The following is a 22,119-nucleotide window of genomic DNA, read 5'->3' as shown; positions in this document are numbered from 1 at the left end:
AAAAAATCCAAATCTGCCAGACAGCTTATGGATGCCCAGTAGCAGATGAATCATGCTGTGTCACATATATATCATCCTGGGAGAAAGAGACCACAGTCTTCCTGCTATGGTTAACCCCCCCGAAATCACATATGATATTTCCACAGGGAGCCTGTCAGTGTTGAAATACCCCTCACTTTATGGGCTCCATGTCTATCTTAAGGCCAAATATGCAGCTTTAAGTGCATGAAGATCTTTCACAGGTGTTCCAAGTGGCACAGCAGACTTTACCCAAGAGGCTTTTCACACCTTAACACTTCCACCAAGCCACATTTGCTATGGAGCCGCAAAACTGACATGTAGTAAAAGGTTATCAGGTCAAAAGAATAGCTAACACATTTGGTTATTTTAGCTACCATGACATTAGAACAATGAGAATAGAAACATTTAATCAAACGCAATACAAAATGTCAGTAATGTTTCAATAAGCCCTGTATGACTGTAGCAAAGAAATAATTTTTGGCTGGCATGTTAAGTTCACAAAGAGGATCCAGGTCAGGTGCTGCCAGGTCACTGATAGGGCTCACTGAGCCCAGGACACTGTCGTTACATTAGGAGCATGCCCTGATGTTGTCAGGCATACAAACTAGTGAGTTGCTGCAGTGAAATTCCAGTAAAAGGGACTAGCCTGCCTCATCATTTTGTCACTCTGATTTTAAGGGAGACTTTCAAATCTGCACTCTGTAGTTTGATTATTTTCATTTTGACCAAACAATGTGGCATCCTTTTGTTCCAAAGACATTACCCAGTCCGTATCAGTGTAGATATCTCGCATGATTTTTTCCCATTCAGATCTTTCCTTTAGTTTTTCAAAAATCCACATTTTCTGTCTTGTTATTTGGGCTTTTGGAAGCAGCCAATTTTGGGGGGGGAATAACATCAATGGCCAGCCCATGGCCTTTATTACCTTATACGTAATTAAATGCATGTCTAAAGGTAGCTAACTTTAAGTCTAGCTAACAAACTTACCCAGATGCAAGCCTAAAGAAAAACTTTATTTGACAGACAAGTAGTGTTAAATAGTTTTAGGCCTCCATCTAGAGCTGTTGTAAAATGTTACTTTCTAAAAAAATGTATTTGAAGATGGCAAAGGGGAGGCCAATAAACTACCAGTTGGGCCCATGAGTAAATGAAGCAAAGCAAAAATGAAATAAAAGGAATTAAACATGTCATAGATGTTGAGTAAGTTGTTTTTAAAGACATCTGCTGCCGGTTCCAAGTTAATGAACGATTCACAGATGTCATCTCCCGGGCCAGACTATCACTACTCCAGACTTGGGGATTAAACCTTACAGCTTACGGAGAGGAACTCCACTGAAGTGGATTCATTAAGCACAAGACCACCACTAAAGCACACATTGCAGCATCCAGAGTGGAAAAAAGAAAGTACAAAGAATCGCATCGCACATTTGATGCGATGCGATCAAACTCTGATAGTTATTCTTTAATATCGGTCTGTCCCTTTCCGCTCATTTGTTTTTCTGTGACTGTGAGAAAAAGGACATTGCTGGAATTCTCAGTGTTGTTGAGGAGGTTAACAGTCATGCACACATCAGAAGGAATGGTCCTCCCTGTGCAAACCACTTCTGTAAAGTGTGTGAGTGTGTGTATGCCTTCCTTTGTGCGGATTTTTTTAATGTTTGTGCTGAATGCGGTTAGGTGGCTGAGACTGAAGCTCCCTTTTAATCTGACAGAGAGCATTTTCATTAGTTCTGTTGGGTCCTATTATTAAAGCCTACTTCAAAGGCACAACAAGTGAAACCACTAACAGGAAATGACCCAGTGGGCTTGAATTCGGATAGATCAGTGCTTTTAAAGCAGGTTGGGATGGCGCTTAAGTGTATCTGCTGTCGGCCATGTATGTGGCTCACAAGACAGTAGGAGGATGACAGGAGGGGTGCAGAGACCTCTGCTCTATATTAACATGCTCCAGCTTAATGCGAGTAAGCAGTTGTGGCATATGTGACACATTCGTTCCAATGTGCATGGCAGAAGTGGAAGTTATGACATTGGTGGGGCAAATAAGATTGCCCTGGATAATAAATGTTGCAATAATTTGCTGTTTTTAATAACTGTATAATGAGCCATCGCTTTGCCCTGTGAGTTGAAGGAAATCTGGAATCATTAATCTTCTGGTGGGTTAGCCATGGTGTTTGGCACGGGCTGAAACAGCACTGAGTAGGAACATACTGGTGTCAAAGGACAAGCAGATCTTAATATTTTGAACAAGTTTGCCATATGTTAGACATCATGGTGTGTACAACGCTGCGAAATGGTGGCATTAATGGGTGACTTTTATTACTAAACTCGCTCCTAATTGCAACAATGCAATCCAAAGTCAACTCTCAATGCAGGAACTCGCTTCATTTGGAGTTGCTAGGGAACACGTTAATCCCTAGAATAAATACAGTCTTCAATAAAAGCTAATTGTCTGTGACAGTCATTTGCTTTGCTGCAGAAACATTCAAAATGGGAAACTGTAAAAAGATTCGGAGTTGGAGTAGCGGCGCACTGGTTAAGCCTGCGTGGATGATCGCAATCGTGTAGCCCCATTATGTCGGCCTCACCTGCAGGACAGGAAACGTAGACCCTTTGTCGTAATGCTCACCTTGTGCATTAATATTGCCATGCTTTGACACGCATATATTTTTGTTTAAATTTCTGGATGACAAATGGGGATATTTATGAGTCACTTGCTCTGGTAGTGTTTCAGTTGAGCTTCATTGCAGCAGGTGCAGAAGAGAACATGGGACGTTTTTATCACCATCCATTACATGGAGCAGACAGGCATTTCTATACCTACCCGGCGTGGCGATTCCTAAGGGTGCCCTAACTATTGTTTTTCCTGGCCGATTCGACCCCGCGTTCTTCTGGAATACCTAGCTGTTTCTTTTACACTGGGATTCAAATGCAACACAAAGCCATTGTCCCTGCTCAGTTATAGGCAGAGCAGCTCGCTCATACCACTCAGGATGTGACACACAGGGGCTTTATGACCTGAAATGAATCATACTGCACACCTTAAACGCATTACAGGCTGGGCAAACATTTCCTCTAACTGGTGCTTTGAGAGCCATGGGCACAACCATTATATTGGACTCAAGAGCCAGCTGGTGAGGACAAATCCACAAGGATTCCTATTTTCCCCCTTCTGACTCTCTGGCAGCCCTGCTCCATTCATTCAATTTTTATATGTGCCCACTGCCTAGTAGCTGCGTTACTACTGGTTTCAAGGGAGAATTAATCGAAAACAGGTCTTATTAAAGTATATTAAGACCAGTTGAATGGGATATAATGTACTCAGTCAGAGCCCAGAGGGGCTTTATGTGAGCCGTAGCTGACACTAGTGGCTTCTACATGTAGGGATATGTTGTTCTGTAGTGGCACTGCATTCCTTCCTGGGGGGCTATTCGCTTAAGCCAGGTATTGCATTGTGGGTAAGCAGATTTTAAGGGGGTATGAATACAGCGGGGGGTAAAGCAGGCTCTCATTGTCCAGGAATGTTTATCCTCCACCCCTCCTTGATTCAGGGATGGATTATGCAGCAGCATGCTTCAGAAGCAACCTTTGGCTCCACTTGGAGGGTCTGTGGAAGAAATATTCATTCATACATATACACACATGTGCAAACGGTCGTTATCCTCCTAATAAGAAGCCAGGTTGATTGCTCCCTTAAGGCCCATGGTGAGTAGGTGGAAGTGGAGCCGCTGAAGCAGGGTGTTGTACGTAAGTCCCTGGGTTGGGCTCTTTGGGAAGACTGGAGCCAGTGATGCCCCCAGTGAGCGCAGCACAGTCATCATCTTCAGCACAGCAAATTTTATTGGGCAGTGTGTGGGTTGTAGAAACGTGTTTAATCAACTCAGCTATAGGGGAGGTCTTGACCTCATCGCAGACATTTCCAGCCCAGATTGAGCGTGTGTGTGCGCGTGCCTTTGCTGTCGAGCGTGACCTGCGGTGGAGTCACTGGCTGACACTCTGCTCTTTGCTGGTTTAAGTGATTCACTGGAGAAAGTGATAACTGATTTGTTAGTTAAGAGTCTGAAACAACTGCTGTCAAATGACATTTTTCCCTGTAGATCCAGTCGCAAGGGACCTTTTTTGAAGTCCCTATCACACAGTGTTAGATGTCCATTTTTTTTAAACATCTTGCTTGCAATTTTTTTCCTATAAAGAAACAAGCCTGTAAATATTTAGCATTCGCTTAACCACAGAGTAAAAGTTGAGTCCCAAATTTGGATGGAAAGCACATAATTGATATTTTTAACCCCTGCTGAAGTCAAGTCAAGTGGCTTTATTGTCATTTCAACCATATACAGTGGTACAGTACACAGTGAAACGAGACAGCGTTCCTCCAAGACCATGGTACAGGACTACATAAAGTGCAAGTGTGCAAAAATTGCAAAAAACAGTGCAACAGCAGACAGAACAATGCAGACACAGACAGTGCAGGCACAGAAAGCGGGGCTTTCTGACACCACGGGCAGGTCAATAATCTTCAAATAACATTTACTCACTATTTGTAAATGACATTTACTATCAGATGGGCTGGCGTCCCCTTTGAATTGTCATGTCTATGTTTATTTCCAGACATTTCAGTTAGTGCCGCCATCAGGTCAAGAGTTTGTAGCACAGTAATTATGTGCTACATAAAGCTCTTTGTTCCACTTGTGTTTGTCTTAAAGATCTAAAGTGACTTTCTTTTGTATGATTATTATTATTTTTCTGGCTAAACGCCATCCCCTGCAAATCAAATCACCAACAAAAAGCAGCACTGTGTGATTTCCTCATCTTACCACCCGAGAAGTTTAGTTTACACACTTAAATATCACTAGTTTAAAAGATTTATAGACGTAGTGTACTGCATTTACCGATGAACAGGGCCCTAATTGCTACCTGCCTGCACTGTGCCTCATATGTGTATGTGGGTATGAGTCAGATAAAATAAACCACATGGTGTGTGTGCGTGTCTCTGTGTGTGTAAGGAAGCTGAACAGAGCCCTGTGCACTCATTTACTATCTCCTTGTGTGGTTTGGCAGCAGCTTTGTCGGTATGGGGGCGTACAACGGGCATCCGTCTGGACGTGAGGCAAGCCTGGCATGCCTCTCAGCCCCCTGCAAGGCTGCATGAGGGTGGGATCAGAGCAGGAGTCCACCAGGCTCCAGACTGGTAGTCTGTGCATGCGTGTAAGCAAATGTGTGTGTTTTTCTTTGTGTATATGCACTTCTGTGCGTACTGGGGGTAATTAAATTGTAATCACACGGGCTTAAACACCAACCACAGGGTTTGCCATTGTTCTGCATGTCACTTGCAATCTGTTGACGTCTTTGCATATTGTTCCCTCCATTCATAACTCTGTCAGATAGACTGCCTGAATCTGTGTGTTCCCTAATTATTTCTACACCGGTTTAACACCGCATCATTTATTTGACCTTTGTGGTCATTATAATAGTGAGGCACGATCCAGCCATGCTGAAAGTAACACAATAGCATGCACACCACCATGGCTGGATGCCATACCTCCATGTTCTGTACTGGATAATAAGTGAACCACTGCAGAGCTGAGCCTGGTTTGCACTTGGACAGCAGACCACCCTCGGAAAATACAGCCGCCTCTGTTGTTTGTCCCTAGACACTCCCTCTTTCTAATCATCACAGTTGTTTATTGAACATAATAGTAAATACAGCATGGATAAATACATACATCATATTTTTAGCTGAAGATAAGAAAGTAAAGCTGCTTTTGATGGAAGCTACTCAAATCTGAGCCTCACTGGCAACATATGCCACAGCCACTGAGCAGGCAGCAGTCGCAGCAATGACGGCATCTGACGGGGCTAGCATCGCCATTCTCCCCGATGTCAAACGGCATCTGTGAAAAAAATTAGAAATACGTCAGAACAATAAATATATCAAAGAGGTTTCTTCCTGTTAAAAGGGAGTTTCCCTTCCCACTGTTGCCAAGCGATTACTCACTTACTTGGGTTTTCTCTGTCTTATTGTATTGTCTTTACCATACAATATAAACCATCTTGAGGTGACAGTTGCTGTGATATGTCGCTATATAAACTGAATTGAATTGAATTGGTGTAGGTACAGTACGTCAGGGGTGTCACAACTAGAGGTTTTAAAGGAAAGAAGAAACAAATTCTGCAGTGTTTTTTAAATTCAATGTTTACTGGCACATATTTCTAGCCACAATGTGGACACCAAAATAATGTGTAATTGCCGTGTAATATAGGGTGGTTGGGGTAATGATACAGTAATACAGCTCTCTCCCCTAAAATTGCAATGTAAGATTGGGCAACACCGTTTGTCCTTTCCTCTAAAATATCTCAGTTATTAATTCCTCAGATACACTTGACGTATATTTTCTTTGACTTTTTTTCCTTTAAAACTTCAGTTTGCTACTCCTTTATTTTGCTTCACTGAAGTATTTTTTGGGGTACTGAAAATGCATCCTAAATGTAAAAAAAATTGCCCTGTAAAATTACAGGATAGGTTGTAGGCTGTATTTTGAAGTGCTACTTGAAGATTAGAAATTGAATGAACTGAAGCTCCATGACTTATTTTAAGTATTTGATCAACTCAGCATACCATCCATGTTTCTACTGACGTCTCTTCTTGCGTTGCAGCAGGATCATCAGTGCTCTTTTCTTCCTCTACGTCTTCCACCTGTTGATTAGTTGCATACATGTAGAAACACAGTAAAACACACAGAGCTGATGAGCATTGAATAAAAAGGAATAAATCTTAATTTACATCAAGCAGGCTACTCACTGCTGTGAATGGGAAGGCAGCGTTCCCCTCAATGCAAATAGTTAGTGCGACAGCCACGATGACTGCAGCCGTGAATGTTTTCATTTTCAGCAGTTTAAGTTGTCAGAGTAGTTGAAGTTTTTAGTTTCTGCTATCAGCGCTTTTGAGCATAATGGCTCTGTTTACTGATCATGCTGTTATTTATACAGTGTTACCTTGTCACTGGCAGTACTTTATTCCCTCTTGGGAAAGGCTTGCAACACTACTTAAATGATGCTGGATATGTTAATAGGAAATTCCCAAACGACAAAATGTTCTGTACTTTGCATTGGTGCGAACCGTATTTGTTCAATAATCTTAATTCCTTAATTCAGCCATAGTATTGAATTTTTTATGAGTGCAACAGTTTAATACAGTACACAGTTTGTCACCCATATTCTGCACTATTTTACTTATACACCAATTATTATTTCAAATCAATGTGTCCAGTGCTTGGAACTTTCTTATAGGAGGATGCTAGACTGCGTGGGTTTCCTTTCAATATTGACCATTTACGGGACTGTGCAGCTTAAATAATGTAGTTTGCTACTGTCTAATACAAACTTAATTTAATCTGATCACTCAGTTTTCCCTCAGTTGTATGAATCAGTTTCCTGCACTCAGACAACTGCACTGAATGCAGGAAATATGGTTTTATGATACAGAATATATATTTGATGTCAATGTGTAATACTCTGTACACATAATTAAGATCCTAACATGCTGTCAAATGTCATATAACTGTCAACTTAAACACAGAGCAAACGGCTTATCTTTAAATTTTGTCACTCTGTTACAATCACTTTAAATAATGGAAATCTGTTCAAGGAAATAAATTGTAGGGAAATACCAAAATCAATAATGGCAGGAATGACAGGAGTGCACGGTGTGTTTACTCTGATAAAGCTTGAAAGGGTCTTTTGAATTTTACTAAACATCTTGTGCAATAACCAAAATCCCTTATCTCCACTCTGTCTCATGTACTATGACCCCTCTGACCTGTTAGCTTTATCTTAATGAGCACATCTGTGTCAACAACAACAGCAGGATTATTGGCTCTGCTGGAATACATTCTGCCTTTTTAACTGTTTTTAATAGGACTATAAGGAATAATTACTTCATTTTTTGGTGTCATTTATAGTAGCTGCAAGGACCACTGTTTTTGGCTGAGGTTGAAATAAAGAGAGAAAACAACCCCCCCAAAAAATATTGATGAATTGATGGATGATTTCATTATTTTTAAACAAGATTCCAGCCCCTGCTGAGGAGTAATGAGTGCAGTGTTTTAGTACTTGTTCAGAAAAATAAGAGCTTCTTGCAGTGTTGTCATTAATGGAGATCATACAGCTGGGATTTGTTTACCTTTTCCTGTTAAAAGTAGTCCCCCTCTCCTCCCCCTTATGCATTACTTAATGTGATCAAATTTCGTTTGAACACTTCACACCAATAAATGATCACTGAAAATGATCGGCTACATAACAGCCAAACCTACACTGTGAATTGTTAACCAACTTGTTAAGAACCACAAATGGAAACAAAAGGAGAAAGTCTAATCCATCATCAGATCAAAAGATCTGTACGGGAAATAAAGATGTGGTCAAAAGTTTACATGCACTCATCATGGGCATGAATGTCTTGGTAACTTTTAATGCTTTCTTTGAACTGTTGTTTTTCCAGGGTGGAATGATTGTACAGAAAATATCCTTAAAACAAGAATTAGTTGCAAAAGCTTGAATTTATTTATATATTAGAGCCTGTGTATATATATCTGACCATGTGTGTTCATAAATTCAATTTATGTCCATAATGACTGTATATAAATGTTTGACAAAAAAAAGAAAACTCCAGGGCTAAAATATAAAGCTAAGATGTTAGTGCCAAAAACCACTAGCTGGTACTACTTTTCTGCTCGAAAAACAAGCCAGTTCCCATAGACTTCCATGTTAAATGTACAAATTAACTTCTAAATCAAAAAAACCAAACACCATTGCCATAAATATAAGGTCCCAAGCATGGAGAGGCCAAAGTCTAAAGTGCTTACTCTCAAATACAGGCTTTTACCAGGCAGGAACCTGTTTAGCTGGTTTCTGCTTTCAGCTGTTGCATCTATATAAATGTAGTTATAGCTGCATAAAGTAGATGAATCAACACTCCATAGCACATTTGCTGTCATATACCATTGTGTTCTTATACAGTGAAAAGTACTACTGAATAACGATTGAACTGTCTATATTATATTTACATAAAATGTTATGTAGTGCCACATAATGACTTCAAATTATAGGCCATCCATGTAAAAATGTAACTTGAAGTAATGTTCTACTTCATGTTTAGTCTAACTACTGTTGAACTTAAAGCTGCTCTTTATCAGCTGCAGTGTAATAAAATCTGTTTTTCAGAGCAAAAGAATTATTCTGAAGTACCGTTTAATGTTATTATTTGACAGGCTTGATTAATGAGTACACACATGTGATTAAATATGTTGATACAGTCACATCACTGAAGACATAGACAATACAACCTTACCAAATCAAAATCAAAATGTTTCATCCCATGAACACAGTTAAAACTGACTATTTTGAAACTTCATAAGTTAATACTGAGTGGTTGTGGGAGCAGGAATCCTCAGAACCTGCAGCAAACTCCACAGATACCGGGGGTGCAGCAGCCACAGCAAAAGCGACACTTGATGCCAGGCCTGTGTATGGTGTTATACAACTTCTGTGGGAAACACAAGAGACATGAGCACAGAGTTCATCTGCAGCAGCATCACTGCTCTTTATTTTCACCTGCTCTAACAAACACTTTCATTTAGCTGAAGTAATTTGGCCACATTCATTCAGTTAGTGTTACTTACCTTCCATGAGTCCACTGATGCCTCCTCATGCTGCTGCTGCTGGATAGTCCATGCTCATTGGCTCCTCCTCCCTGCTCCTGCTAATGAATTGAGTGCAGTAGAAACCACATTGTAGCATTGAAACAAACATTTGCAGCTGGTGAGCTAATACACTTGGTTAAAGTCAAGTTCTTACTTCAGTGACTGGGACAGCAGAGCTCTGCTGAACACAGATGAATGTGAGCACGATGGCCACTGCAACTGCAACACTGAACGTCTTCATCTTAGGAGGCTTTGAGAGGCTCAAGTTTGACTCTTTCTCCTGGTCTGAATGATTGTTGTGAGCTGAGTCCTTCTGTCTGATGGTAAATGTGTGCAGAAGTGCTGATATTTATACTGATTTGGGCCCCTGCTGCCTCGTCACTCACAGCTCTTACTCTACCTGATTTCAGGACCAAGCTTGCAACATCCTTAACTTTCCCATAATTCCTATGTGACCCCGGGGAGTGGAAATTTCTGAGGAACTGGAGATTCTCTTGCCCAAAGTGATGCATTATTATGAACATGAATAACCATAAATGATTTGCATGTCACTATAAAACATTGTATATCATTTCAAAACACTGTACAAAAGACACTTTTTCAATATAACATTTTCACATTCTGTTCAATTCAGTTTAATTTATGTAGCGCCAAATGATAACAACAGTTGCCTCAAGGCACTTTATATTGTAAGGCAGGTCCCCAACCTTTTTTGCCTCACGGACCGGTTTATGCCCGACTATATTTTCACGGACCAGCCTTTAAGGTGTCGTGGATAAATACAACAAAATAAAACTAGTACCGGTACCGAAAAAAAGATTTATTCATAACACACGTGAAAAGACCCAGGAAAACTGAGTTAACGATAAAAAAGATAACAAAATAACGCTGAAAACCGATAAAAACCATGAAAACCATACATTTCACACCTGAGCCTCAATTCTCGCAGCCCGGTACCAAACGACTCATGGACCGGTACCGGTCCGAGGCCCGCGGGTTGGGGACCGCTGTTGTAAGGTAAAGACCTTACAATAATACATGACACAGTAGGAGGAAAAACTGGTAAAAATAACAAAATTAGTGAAGATTGATCCATGTTTCACACTGACGTCACAAGACTTTAAACTTAACCATAACATAGATCTGCATACACAGTGTTTTAATGGCATAGATAAGATAAACATTTATGAATGAACTTGTATAGAAAGTGTTTGGAGTAAACAGTATCTAACACTTCTACATTCTTTAAAAAAAAGTATGCTTGGTTTAACTTTAAAATGACCAATGAACCAGTCCATCAGCTCAAAGCTTTTGCACATTACTGCATTTTTGTCATAATTAGTGGTAATATTGAATGATGATGAAATGCTCTGTACTCATATAATTACAAATATGGGAAAATATGCTCACCTTACTTTTGCTATCAATGACTTGGCTCTATTAACAGGTTGTACCACATATTATATGGGCAAGAGTATGAGGCCACAACTCTTAACTGGCATCAGCACAAAAACTGTACATCAGGAGCTTCATGTCACTGGTTTCCATTAAAGTTTCATTCTTGTCAGACAGAAACAGAAACAAACAGCACATGTTGTAGTATAGTGCCACTGAAGTTTAATATAATAACATACTATAGTTCCAAATGCTGCACTGTTCACTGTTACAGCAGGATCACCAGATGAAGAAACACTGTCAGACTTTAACAAATGCTAAGCAGTCAAATCATTTCAGGTATAACCGTCTATATTTAGTGGTTAATGTGAGAATCGCAGGTAGATATTCTCAGAATCTGCAGCACAATCCACAGACACCAGAATTGCAGCAGCCGCAGCAAAAGCGACACTTGATGCCATGCTTCTGTATGTGGTACGGCATCTGTGTGAAAGAGGACAAGAGCAGAGAGTTTATCTTCAGCCGTAAGTCACTTCATTCTCTCTATTTTTACGTAAAGCTGTGAGTGCAGAGTCTATTTTAAACATCTGCCTGCATTTGAGAGATCTCACAATAACTGTCTGAATTCATTTATTGAATTAAACACACCAGCCATGAGTCAGCTGATACCTCCTGATGTTCAGCAGCTGGACTGTCATTGTTCACAGCCTCTTGTAGCTCTTGCAGTTCTCGTATCTGTAGAGAAAGAAAACAGATCTTAGCATCTTCACAACAAATTCATGCAGAAGAAGCACATTACATGAATTTAAAAGAGTCTGTTACCTCAGCAAATGTGGCAGAGCTCTGCTGAATGCAAATACAGATGAGTGCAACGGCCACTGCAACTAACTGAACGTCTTCATCTTCAGGAGGTTTGAGTGGTTTAAGGTGGTCAGATCCTTTGACTCTCTCGTTGACTCTTGTCAGCTCCTTTGTGATGGTTGACTGAGGGAAAAGGTGCTGGTATTTATACTCATTTGCTCCACTGCTGCCTCGTCACTCAGAGTAGTGTTTCCCAACCACTGTGCCGCGGCACATAGGTGTGCCGTGGAAGATTAACTGGTTCCAGCTGATTAGTACTCTAAGGCAGTGTTTCCCAACCGTTTGGAGCCAAAGGACATATTTCACATCAGAAAAATCACACGGCACACCACCAAACGTTCCTTACGCTGATTGCTTAGAGTATTAATCAGGTGTAACAAGATAATCTTCACCGGCACACCTGATCATTTCTCACGGCACACTTATGTGCCGCGGCACAGTGGTTGGGAAACACTGACTTAGAGTACAGAAACTAATGTCGGGAACATGCTTGCATCAATAGGACTGGGAAAACCCATATATTTAAAAATCCGAAGAAAAGGTCAAAGTTCATGCCGACTGAGAAAAGTACAGATTTTCTCATTCCTCAGGAATTTCCCATTCCCAGAATTTCATAGCATAGGAAAATAAGGAATTTTGCAATGTTCCTGAAATCAGGTAGAGTAAGAGCTGTGAGTGACGAGGCAGCAGGGGCCCAAATCAGTATAAATATCACCACTTCTGCACACATTTACCATCAGACAGAAGGACTCAGCTCACAACAATAATCCAGACCAGGAGAAAGAGTCAAACTTGAGCCTCTCAAAGCCTCCTAAGATGAAGACGTTCAGTGTTGCAGTTGCAGTGGCCGTCGTGCTCACATTCATCTGTGTTCAGCAGAGCTCTGCTGTCCCAGTCACTGAAGTAAGAACTTGACTTTAACCAAGTGTATTAGCTTACAAGCTGCAAATGTTTGTTTCAATGCTACAATGTGGTTTCTACTGCACTCAATTCATTAGCAGGAGCTGGAGGAGCCAATGAGCATGGACTATCCAGCAGCAGCACATGAGGAGGCATCAGTGGACTCATGGAAGGTAAGTAACACTAACTGAATGAATGTGGCCAAATTACTTCAGCTAAATGAAAGTGTTTGTTAGAGCAGGTGAAAATAAAGAGCAGTGATGCTGCTGCAGATGAACTCTGTGCTCATTAGGGCTGCACGATTTTGCATAAAATGAGAATCACGATTTTTTTGCCTAGAATTGAGATCACGATTCTCTCACGATTTTCTTTTCCAATATAAATATTTATTGCACTTATTAACTGCACATCAACTTCGGAACAGTTGAAACTGAACATAAAAACAATAAATAAAAACAATAAATGCCTCACATTTTGTGGTTGCCGCAAAATGTTGTACTGCTTGAAATTCTGTCTCCACCGTTGCTCGACACTGCGTGTATAGAGCAGGTAGTGCAACAATAGAAAAATAGTTGCGGGACGGCAGTGTGTAGCGTTTGTCTAGGGTGTTGATCATTTTCCTAAATCCCTCGTTCTGCAGTGTTAGGGCTGTGCGATATGATCAAAATCTCATATCCCGATATTAAGACATCTATCGTCCGATAACGATATAAATCACAAAAATGTAACATTTTCTGTAAATTCTGTGAATGTCGGGCAGCTCGACTTGCATGAAGTGTTTCCAGCTGGGCGTCGCGTACCTGGAGTCGAGTGTTTTAACTGATGCATGAAACGATACATTTTTAGACATAGGTTGTAACGGCCGGCGTTTTCTTTGTAAGTATTTATTACACAGCGTGCTGCGGGGAAAAGCCGGTTCTAACGTTTGAGTCTAAGGTTTATTTTTTAGCACCTGACGGCTCTTTTTTGCTTCTCATCCGTAAATACTCTGCATCTTTCACGTGATTCAGTTTATTTTGAAAAGTCTCAACAGGATCTTGAGCTTTATTGTGAAAGGTTTATGTGGAAAATAAACAAGCGGACACGAGGTGGTTTTACCGTCGTTGTTGCCAACGACAACGCATACAAAACAAGCGCTTGTCCGTCTGTAGTGTGGTTGTATTAAACATAAGAGAAAGAGAGAACTTTAGAAATTAATATAGCCACTACAGTGACTATCAAAATAATGAAAAATATTGCCGTAAACAGTTTATTTTGCGACACCACGAAACAAACGATAGCGTAAAATGAAACGATAGATCGTTTTCTATCGTCATCCGATATATATCGTTATATCGAACAGCCCTATGCAGTGTTGATATATCTTTGGTCAGGTGATAAGTAATAGCCTCCGTAATTTCTTTGAGCCTGCAGGAGTTCGACGTGTATAGGGAAGCGCTGTATAAGGTTCCCGTTATTGATGTTTGGGTGGTTGACCGGCACAAATTTTCTCCTGTTACTTTCTCGCCATCCCTGACGTGTTCTCCGATGTTTTTCCCTGCCAATTTGAGCATCACGGCACAGCTTCTGTATCACGTGGTATAAGGCTCCGCCCATGTCATTTGTTGAGCAGGAAGGGTGAGCGCTTGTTTTCATGCAGATTACGTCCCGGATCAAAATGCGGTACAATCGTCGTCGTCTTTTTTTTTTTTTTAGTCGTTGTCATTTGGAAATGAGATCGCACATAAGTATGAATCGAGATCGCGATTTTCTAACGATTAATCGTGCAGCCCTAGTGCTCATGTCTCTTGTGTTTCCCACAGATGCTGTATAACAGCAGACACAAGCGTGGCATCAAGTGTCGCTTTTGCTGTGGCTGCTGCACCCCCGGTATCTGTGGAGTTTGCTGCAGGTTCTGAGGATTCCTGCTCCCACAACCACTCAGTATTAACAAACTGTATGTCACAGACAATGTGTGAGATTATACTGTTTTAGTCACATTGTGTCCTCAGTTACTGCCTCAACTACATGCTTGTATTACACAGTTTATCACAATAAACTTTATGGTCATTTAGATATAATGTGCAGGTGGTTACATATGGTTAAAATGATTCAAATGCAGTAAGTATACACGTTTTTCATATAAATATAGTCCATAACTTGATTTGGTCTGTAGCCCACATAATTAAACACTTTAGTGACATAAAACATGTGAGTTTTGATGTTATGTACTGTATAGCCTGTATAATAAATAAATATGTAGCCCAATAAGTATAAAATCCAGAAAGCTACACAACATGGGGCGGTTCATTTACAAACACAGGTCTAACTTGAGTTTCACACAGTTTTTGGTTAGAAAATAATCAAATTGTTAAATGCTTATGTAACACCCGTCCCACGTTCTATTAAGAGGGGCCCTGGGTTCCTGTTGTTACTTTCCTACTGATACTCCCTTTTTAATGCTTATGGTACAAAATATGCAATAAAACTACACTATATGGAAATAAATCACACACAAGCAGGTCAATTATAAAGTTAACTCCACTTTAGTGAATGATTAATTAATAACACAAAAGAAAATAAGTAAAATCAATAAAGTTTGTTAAACAATGGTATGGTATCTACTTCAACAGAAACAAAATCATCAAATAATATTGTGGGCCCACACGCACTCTCACCAACACACACACACACCTCAAGTCTTTCTGCTAGCAAACCCCTCGTTGCAGGCCTGAGTCGTGGCTCGGGTGCGTTGGGACCTAAAACAATATGGTCGCTTCACTTGTTGCCAAGCAGTAAAATAAAAAGCACGTGCAAACAGTACTCACACCTCCAGGCAGTTCAAGGGGATAGCAGGGGAAACTGGGTCAAGGCTACCAGCAGGCCGCGGCAGCAGCACTCAGTCGTCCTCTCCACGTGCTCCCACGTGAACACATAACTTCAGCACACCAGTAGAAGGGACCTCTCTGACACGCCAGCAAGACGTCCGTCTCCTCCTACTGAATCACACAACCCCGCTAAATGCCAATTCACATGAGATAACATTCAATCTTAGCATTAGCTTAATTAATAAAAAGAGCAGAACAAGAGCTTAGCGAATATGCTAGCGGCTAATCGCGGTTAGCAGTTAGTCCATTTTACACAATAACATAGGGTACAAGTGTCAGACAAAATTCACATTTACCTCACAGTAGGGTACAACAGCTTTTCACTCCAGTTAACTATCCGTCAATCCGAAAATATGTCTGTCGCCTTCTATGAACTCTGCGTTCACTGACACTGTTCAGCTCTCGTCTCTCTCGCTTCCTGCAGAGTGCACACGGCTCCCCACTTGCTCCCACCCCTCTACCTGAGACTACTTCAGGGTTCACTGGAGCTGTAGTACATATCAATACCGTATCAAAAATAATGACATAAACCTCAAAATACAAATAAAAAGGTTGTGCATTTAACTGACACACATCACATACCTTACAGGCATTTGCATACACATTATTGAACACAGTGAACATTTGCATTTAACTATCAATATAAATGAACTATTTAAAGAAATTACCTATTTATATAGCCAGGGCTACACTTAAAGTACACAAAATGTCAGAAATCTGCACTGTCATGAACAAAATTTAAACCTAATTTTTCGTGATTTGTTGGATTAACCCTCTGAGGTCTGAATCCCAGGCTGTGCACATCAACATCACAGATTTGTACAAATAAAGTTTATAACAAAGACATGTTAAATATTAAGCACTGAAAACAGCTTGGTTGTTGTTGTTTGGAACGTCATTTAATGCATGTTGTTTGGTTGCCATAGTGATGCCTTGATGCTAAAATGACATCACAGCATTTAAACATGTTTTGGTTGAAAACATCAGCATATGAAAACAGAACTGAAGAGACACTGCAACCAAAGCAGACGACTAGTGAAATTTCTACGTTTCCCTGAGGATTAACTGCTCTGCAATTTACCAAGAACTAAAGTAAGCTCAGATTTCAGTTTATAAACTTAAGATCATTTACTTAAATATAAAGCCTGATTTTCCTGCTGGCCAGGACAGTATTTATGTACTTTACATTGTGAGAAACTGAGGCTACGTCCACATGTACACGGCTATGTTTGAAGCTTTGTCTATGCATTTGGGCCTCTCGTCCACACCTAAACAGCATATTGAGTCACTGAAAGGTGAGATTTTTAAAACTCCTGCCAGGGTGGAGATTTTTGAAAAGTACGTTTTGTGTTTATGTGTGGACGAGGAAAACGGAGATTTACTCAGGCAATGTCAAAAGTGTGCGCCGTTTTTGACGTCACGCTGTGGCCACGTTATTGTTTACATCAGATCAATTTCTACAATGGCCGATGTAGACAAAATACTGTTGCTGTTAATCTTAGTATCTGCAGTTTTACACGCTTACATATACACACACAGTTACTGTGCCTCCATTTAGAAAGACAGAGGCATCAGAGTGAGCATCAGACGTGGCTTCTACATTCAACACAGACGCTCTCACAACCCAAATCCTGACGTCGGTTTGGAATAAATGTAATTTAAAAAAATTACATTTATGTATGCTATATGCATTTTGTCCATTCCAAAGTTGTGAGTCTATACCAGCCAAAATGCTGTCTTTAGTTATTAACATTTGCAATGATGAAGGCACTTGAAAGTAACACAAAATTAGCTGCCTTCCAGAAAAAGACAAGAACTTTTCAGAAGTACGTAAGGTTTTGTGAGGTTTTCCTCCCAAGCTTCTGGACTTCTGATTGGCCAACATTTCTACACAGTTAGGATTTGGCATGTTCTTGACAGCGTTTGACTTTGTTTTTAGGGTTTACATGTGGAAGGAGATATTTTTTCAAAACTGCACATGTGGACGGGATTTTGTTTTGTAAACGAAAAGGAAAACTCCTGTTTTCAAAAATGCCCGTCACGTGTGGACGTAGCCTAAAGTTATCACAAAAAAAGCAAATTAAGCTGAACATTCTGAGTTGAGGTTTAGTGATCATTGTTGTTTTGTGTTCCTTGTAGTCAAAATGAATGGAAGAGGAGATGAATCACAAAATAACCGTAATGGTAAGCACATGTACTCAGTCTTGAAATTGATGAAAACTGATTTTCAGCAGATATTTATGAATGCTAATTAAAAGATAAAATGATCTTGCAGGCCGACAGGTTAACCCAGAAAATCTTCCAAGTGGAGATCAGGAACCGGCTTATGAAGCAGCTTATGAACCTGTTGGTGGATTCTGGGGTTTACTGAACAGTCTTTATCGTGCTCTCTATAATATCTATTTTTCGAGGCTGAATGAGCTGTTAGATGAATTAGAGGAACAATATGATGTCTTTGACATTGACAATCTCAATGACGGCAATGTTAACAATGTAAACATTAACAATATTAATGTGAGAGACAATAATGCCAATGTTGACAACAATGAACTGCATGATGATCATAATGCTGTTGTTGTCGACATTGAAAATGATGATGATTCTGATGAGGCATTTGAAGACTGTGAGGATGTTCACCAGTACATCCCTGAAGAGGATCCTCAGCCAGGTCTATCCAGGAGGAGGCCTAGAGATGGATGAAGAAGATCTGGAACCAAACAAAAGATTCAGATGGAGCGAGGAGTTTTCTGATGATGACTCTGACTTCATCTCTGCCTGCGACACTGATAGCGAGGGCTGTCCTCATGCTGGTAATATTGCTGATGAGGACGTCAATCAGCAGGTACCAGAAGAAGAACAGCTGCCTGTTGGATCCACGAAAAGGTCCAGAAAGGAAGATGGAGATGAAGAAGAGCCTAATACCAAAAAATCCAGGCTTGCAAACTCCGAGAGCAGTAGTGATGAACTTTTTGAAGACGCACTTGAAGAGCTTGACAACCATGAAACTGGAGGCTCGAGGAAGCGGTCCCGAGAGGATTTTGAGGAAGAAGAGGAAAACTTGCGTGTTTGCAAATTTCGGAGATGTTCAGATGAGTCCACCAGCACCAGTGATGACAACTAACACTATTCCGACGGCGTTTTCAGTATCCTTTTAGCAGGCTGATGGCCTTCTCATGTGACCCTGAATCTTCCTTGCAGGCTGCAATAAGCTGGGCATACACTGTGCGATTTCTTCAGTCGCGTTATTCAGCTCCTGCTCAAACTGTCCGATTGACTCGCAGGGGCTAGAAGTTTGTAGGTCACGATGCAGGGTCTCACACTATACGGCCCGATGCTCTGTGCGACCTGAGTGCTCACACTGTGCGTCCATAGCATGAAGGTTAAAACACAAAATCTTACACTATTTTCACGGTTGTTGCAGTCGCGATAATTTTGTGAGGTCACGTCGAAAAGGCTCTGATGACCTTGCCAAAGTTCTACAAGTCGTGCCTCCATCGCTTGTGTCCAGATCACACGCCGCACTGCCGTGCTGTTCCGTCTTTTCGCTTTTATTTCTGTGTTTGCGCGGCGCGCGTGTGAGAAGCTGCGTTGACACCCTCACGATGGCCGTCAGGATTTCAAACAGGTTTGATTTCCTTACGACCAAACGCTTGATGATTGGGAGCTGGTCGTGAGGTGTTAATCGCTTCTCGTTACCCCATTTATACGATGCACGACACGTGATTAAGGCCAAACTCGGGCCGATCCCCAAAACGGTCGCACGACTGAAAAATCGGCTCAAAATGGGCCAAAAATCGCGCAGTGTATGCCCAGCATTAGGCTGCCGGGGGATTCCCATCATGCACTGGGTGTTTCCTCTTCACCCTCTATGTGTTAATAGACCTCTCTGTGCTGAATTGTACTTGTTTTTAACCTCTGTCTCTCTTCCACAGCATGTTTTTATCCTGTTTTCCTTGCCCCTCCCCAACCGGTCTCAGCAGATGGCCGCCCCTCCCTGAGCCTGGTTCTGCTGGAGGTTTCTTCCTGTTAAAGGGAGTTTTCCTTCCCACTGTCGCCAAAGTGCTTGCTCATAGGGGTCATTTGATTGTTGGGTTTTTCTTTGTAAGTATACCTTACAATATAAAGCGCCTTGAGGAGACTGTTGCTGTCATTTGGTGCTCTGTAAATAAAATTGAATTGAATTGAAAATTGAATGGATGTCACTGTGTAGAGATATTCCCTCCATAGAAGGCTTAGACCCAAATGCAGATTCAATGCACATGGTTAAACTATTTATAAGACTTTGTTTAAAGAGAGGGAATGGAGAACGTGGCTAGAGCTAGGAGTGTCAGCAGAGAGCAGGAACCAGAGGAAAAGCTATCAAGAGACTGATCACCTGGGTCGTGATGGGAACAATCCAACGGGAATTCTTCATCCATCAGTCAGCGTGATGCCTAAAACTTTATTCAGATGTAAATATATTACATTTTTAAATAAAGATCATTGAAGAATATGAAAAAAATCATCAGTGTTTTTAATGACACTGCATTTCGTTCATGTGTGTCTATTGGACAGTGTTGTAGAAGTTACAGGAGATAGGAATCAGTTCCAGCTTGGCCTGATGTTTGATCACGTTTGTTTGGACTGGCTTTGAGCCTGCTTGTGATACGCTACATCCACATGATGCAGCTACTCGAGCTTTTTTGAAGTGTCGTGAAATATTTTTGCTTACATGTTCTGCAGAACTGATGCAGCGCATATATAGTACAGATACTATCTGAAACGGCATTATACAGTGTTACACCTAATTTATAGTTTCACCACAGTGCAACGTCTCTCAGTATTGTTGAGATGTGTTCTATTATTATGTCCAGTATCAAATTTCTGCTGTACGCAAATCTTTCTATTCTCTCTTTTTCTTCTATGTGAGGGATTCCTGCATTAATCATGCAGCCTAGAAACTTCATATGCACACTGTGAAAACACCTCCAAATGAATTCAGTGAAAGGTTGTCAAGATAATGTCGTCTAAAACATTTATGAATGAACTTGTATAGAAAGTGTTTCGAGTAAACAGTATCTAACACTTCTACATTCTTTAAAAACAAGTATGCTTGGTTTAACTTTCAAATAACCAATGAACCAGTCCATCAGCTCAAAGCTTTTGCACATTACTGCATTTTTGTCATAATTAGTGGTAATACTGAATGATGATGAAATGCTCTGTACTCATATAATTACAAATATGGGAAAATATGCTCACCTTACTTTTGCTATCAATGACTTGGCTCTATTAACAGGTTGTACCACATACTATATGGGCAAGAGTATGAGGCCACAACTCTTAACTGGCATCAGCACAAAAACTGTACATCAGGAGCTTCATGTCACTGGTTTCCATTAAAGTTTCATTCTTGTCAGACAGAAACAGAAACAAACAGCACATGTTGTAGTATAGTGCCACTGAAGTTTAATATAATAACATACTGTAGTTCCAAATGCTGCACTGTTCACTGTTACAGCAGGATCACCAGATGAAGAAACACTGTCAGACTTTAACAAATGCTAAGCAGTCAAATCATTTCAGGTATAACCGTCTATATTTAGTGGTTAATGTGAGAATCGCAGGTAGATATTCTCAGAATCTGCAGCACAATCCACAGACACCAGAATTGCAGCAGCCGCAGCAAAAGCGACACTTGATGCCACGCTTCTGTCTGTGGTACGGCATCTGTGTGAAAGAGGACAAGAGCAGAGAGTTTATCTTCAGCAGTAAGTCACTTCATTCTCTCTATTTTTACGTAAAGCTGTGAGTGCAGAGTCTATTTTAAACATCTGCCTGCATTTGAGAGATCTCACAATAACTGTCTGAATTCATTTATTGAATTAAACACGCCAGCCATGAGTCAGCTGATACCTCCTGATGTTCAGCAGCTGGACTGTCATTGTTCACAGCCTCTTGTAGCTCTTGCAGGTCTCGTGATCTCTGTAGAGAAAGAAAACAGATCTTAGCATCTTCACAACAAATTCATGCAGAAGAAGCACATTACATGAATTTAAAAGAGTCTGTTACCTCAGCAAATGTGGCAGAGCTCTGCTGAATGCAAATACAGATGAGTGCAACGGCCACTGCAACTGCAACACTGAACGTCTTCATCTTCAGGAGGTTTGAGTGGTTTAAGGTGGTCAGATCCTTTGACTCTCTCGTTGACTCTTGTCAGCTCCTTTGTGATGGTTGACTGAGGGAAAAGGTGCTGGTATTTATACTCATTTGCTCCACTGCTGCCTCGTCACTCAGAGTACAGAAACTACTGTCGGGAACACGCTTGCATCAATAGGACTGGGAAAACCCATATATTTAAACATCTGAAGAAAAGGTCAAAGTTCATGCCGACTGAGAAAAGT

General features: G+C 40.8%; 3 protein-coding genes, 1 long non-coding RNA gene and 1 pseudogene across 4 annotated transcripts; 2 read left to right on the top strand and 3 right to left on the bottom strand.

Moving 5' to 3' along the window:
- Positions 1–5,414: 5,414 nt before the first annotated feature.
- Positions 5,415–6,951, bottom strand: LOC116312460 (hepcidin-like). Its single transcript, XM_031729877.2, has 3 exons — positions 6,818–6,951; positions 6,635–6,712; positions 5,415–5,909 (listed from the first exon to the last, which is right to left on the bottom strand). The coding sequence occupies exons 1-3, from the start codon at positions 6,899–6,901 to the stop codon at positions 5,808–5,810; spliced, it is 264 nt and encodes an 87-aa protein (XP_031585737.2). The 5' UTR covers positions 6,902–6,951; the 3' UTR covers positions 5,415–5,807.
- Positions 6,952–9,244: 2,293 nt separating this feature from the next.
- On the bottom strand, positions 9,245–10,398 carry LOC116312459 (annotated as a pseudogene).
- A 565-nt stretch (positions 10,399–10,963) lies between these two features.
- LOC120442628 (hepcidin-like) lies at positions 10,964–12,377 on the bottom strand. Its single transcript, XM_039619491.1, has 4 exons — positions 12,362–12,377; positions 11,931–12,139; positions 11,757–11,843; positions 10,964–11,591 (listed from the first exon to the last, which is right to left on the bottom strand). Exons 1-4 carry the CDS (start codon positions 12,375–12,377, stop codon positions 11,499–11,501), a joined length of 405 nt encoding a protein of 134 aa, XP_039475425.1. The 3' UTR covers positions 10,964–11,498.
- Positions 12,378–12,699: 322 nt separating this feature from the next.
- LOC120442667 (hepcidin-like) lies at positions 12,700–14,922 on the top strand. Its single transcript, XM_039619599.1, has 3 exons — positions 12,700–12,872; positions 12,968–13,042; positions 14,672–14,922. Exons 1-3 carry the CDS (start codon positions 12,786–12,788, stop codon positions 14,765–14,767), a joined length of 258 nt encoding a protein of 85 aa, XP_039475533.1. The 5' UTR covers positions 12,700–12,785; the 3' UTR covers positions 14,768–14,922.
- A 1,561-nt stretch (positions 14,923–16,483) lies between these two features.
- LOC120442669 lies at positions 16,484–18,326 on the top strand. Its single transcript, XR_005614852.1, has 3 exons — positions 16,484–16,828; positions 17,876–17,920; positions 18,012–18,326. It is a non-coding gene; the product is annotated as an uncharacterized LOC120442669 (long non-coding RNA).
- The last annotated feature ends 3,793 nt before the right edge of the window (positions 18,327–22,119 follow it).

The sequence above is a fragment of the Oreochromis aureus genome, linkage group 11 (assembly GCF_013358895.1).
Source record: "Oreochromis aureus strain Israel breed Guangdong linkage group 11, ZZ_aureus, whole genome shotgun sequence".
Classification (NCBI taxonomy): domain Eukaryota; kingdom Metazoa; phylum Chordata; class Actinopteri; order Cichliformes; family Cichlidae; genus Oreochromis; species Oreochromis aureus.
This window is presented reverse-complemented; position numbering and strand designations above follow the sequence as displayed.

Coding starts and splice junctions, on each gene's coding strand:
- LOC120442628 (XM_039619491.1), bottom strand. Junction 11,844..11,930: donor GCTCTGCCACATTTGCTGAG/GTAACAGACTCT, acceptor CTTTCTCTACAG/ATACGAGAACTGCAAGAGCT. Junction 11,592..11,756: donor TATCAGCTGACTCATGGCTG/GTGTGTTTAATT, acceptor TCTTTCACACAG/ATGCCGTACCACATACAGAA.
- LOC116312460 (XM_031729877.2), bottom strand. CDS start 6,901: ATGAAAACATTCACGGCTGCAGTCATCGTGGCTGTCGCACTAACTATT. Junction 6,713..6,817: donor CTGCCTTCCCATTCACAGCA/GTGAGTAGCCTG, acceptor ACTAATCAACAG/GTGGAAGACGTAGAGGAAGA. Junction 5,910..6,634: donor CGTCAGTAGAAACATGGATG/GTATGCTGAGTT, acceptor TTTTTTTCACAG/ATGCCGTTTGACATCGGGGA.
- LOC120442667 (XM_039619599.1), top strand. CDS start 12,786: ATGAAGACGTTCAGTGTTGCAGTTGCAGTGGCCGTCGTGCTCACATTC. Junction 12,873..12,967: donor CTGCTGTCCCAGTCACTGAA/GTAAGAACTTGA, acceptor TCAATTCATTAG/CAGGAGCTGGAGGAGCCAAT. Junction 13,043..14,671: donor CATCAGTGGACTCATGGAAG/GTAAGTAACACT, acceptor TGTTTCCCACAG/ATGCTGTATAACAGCAGACA.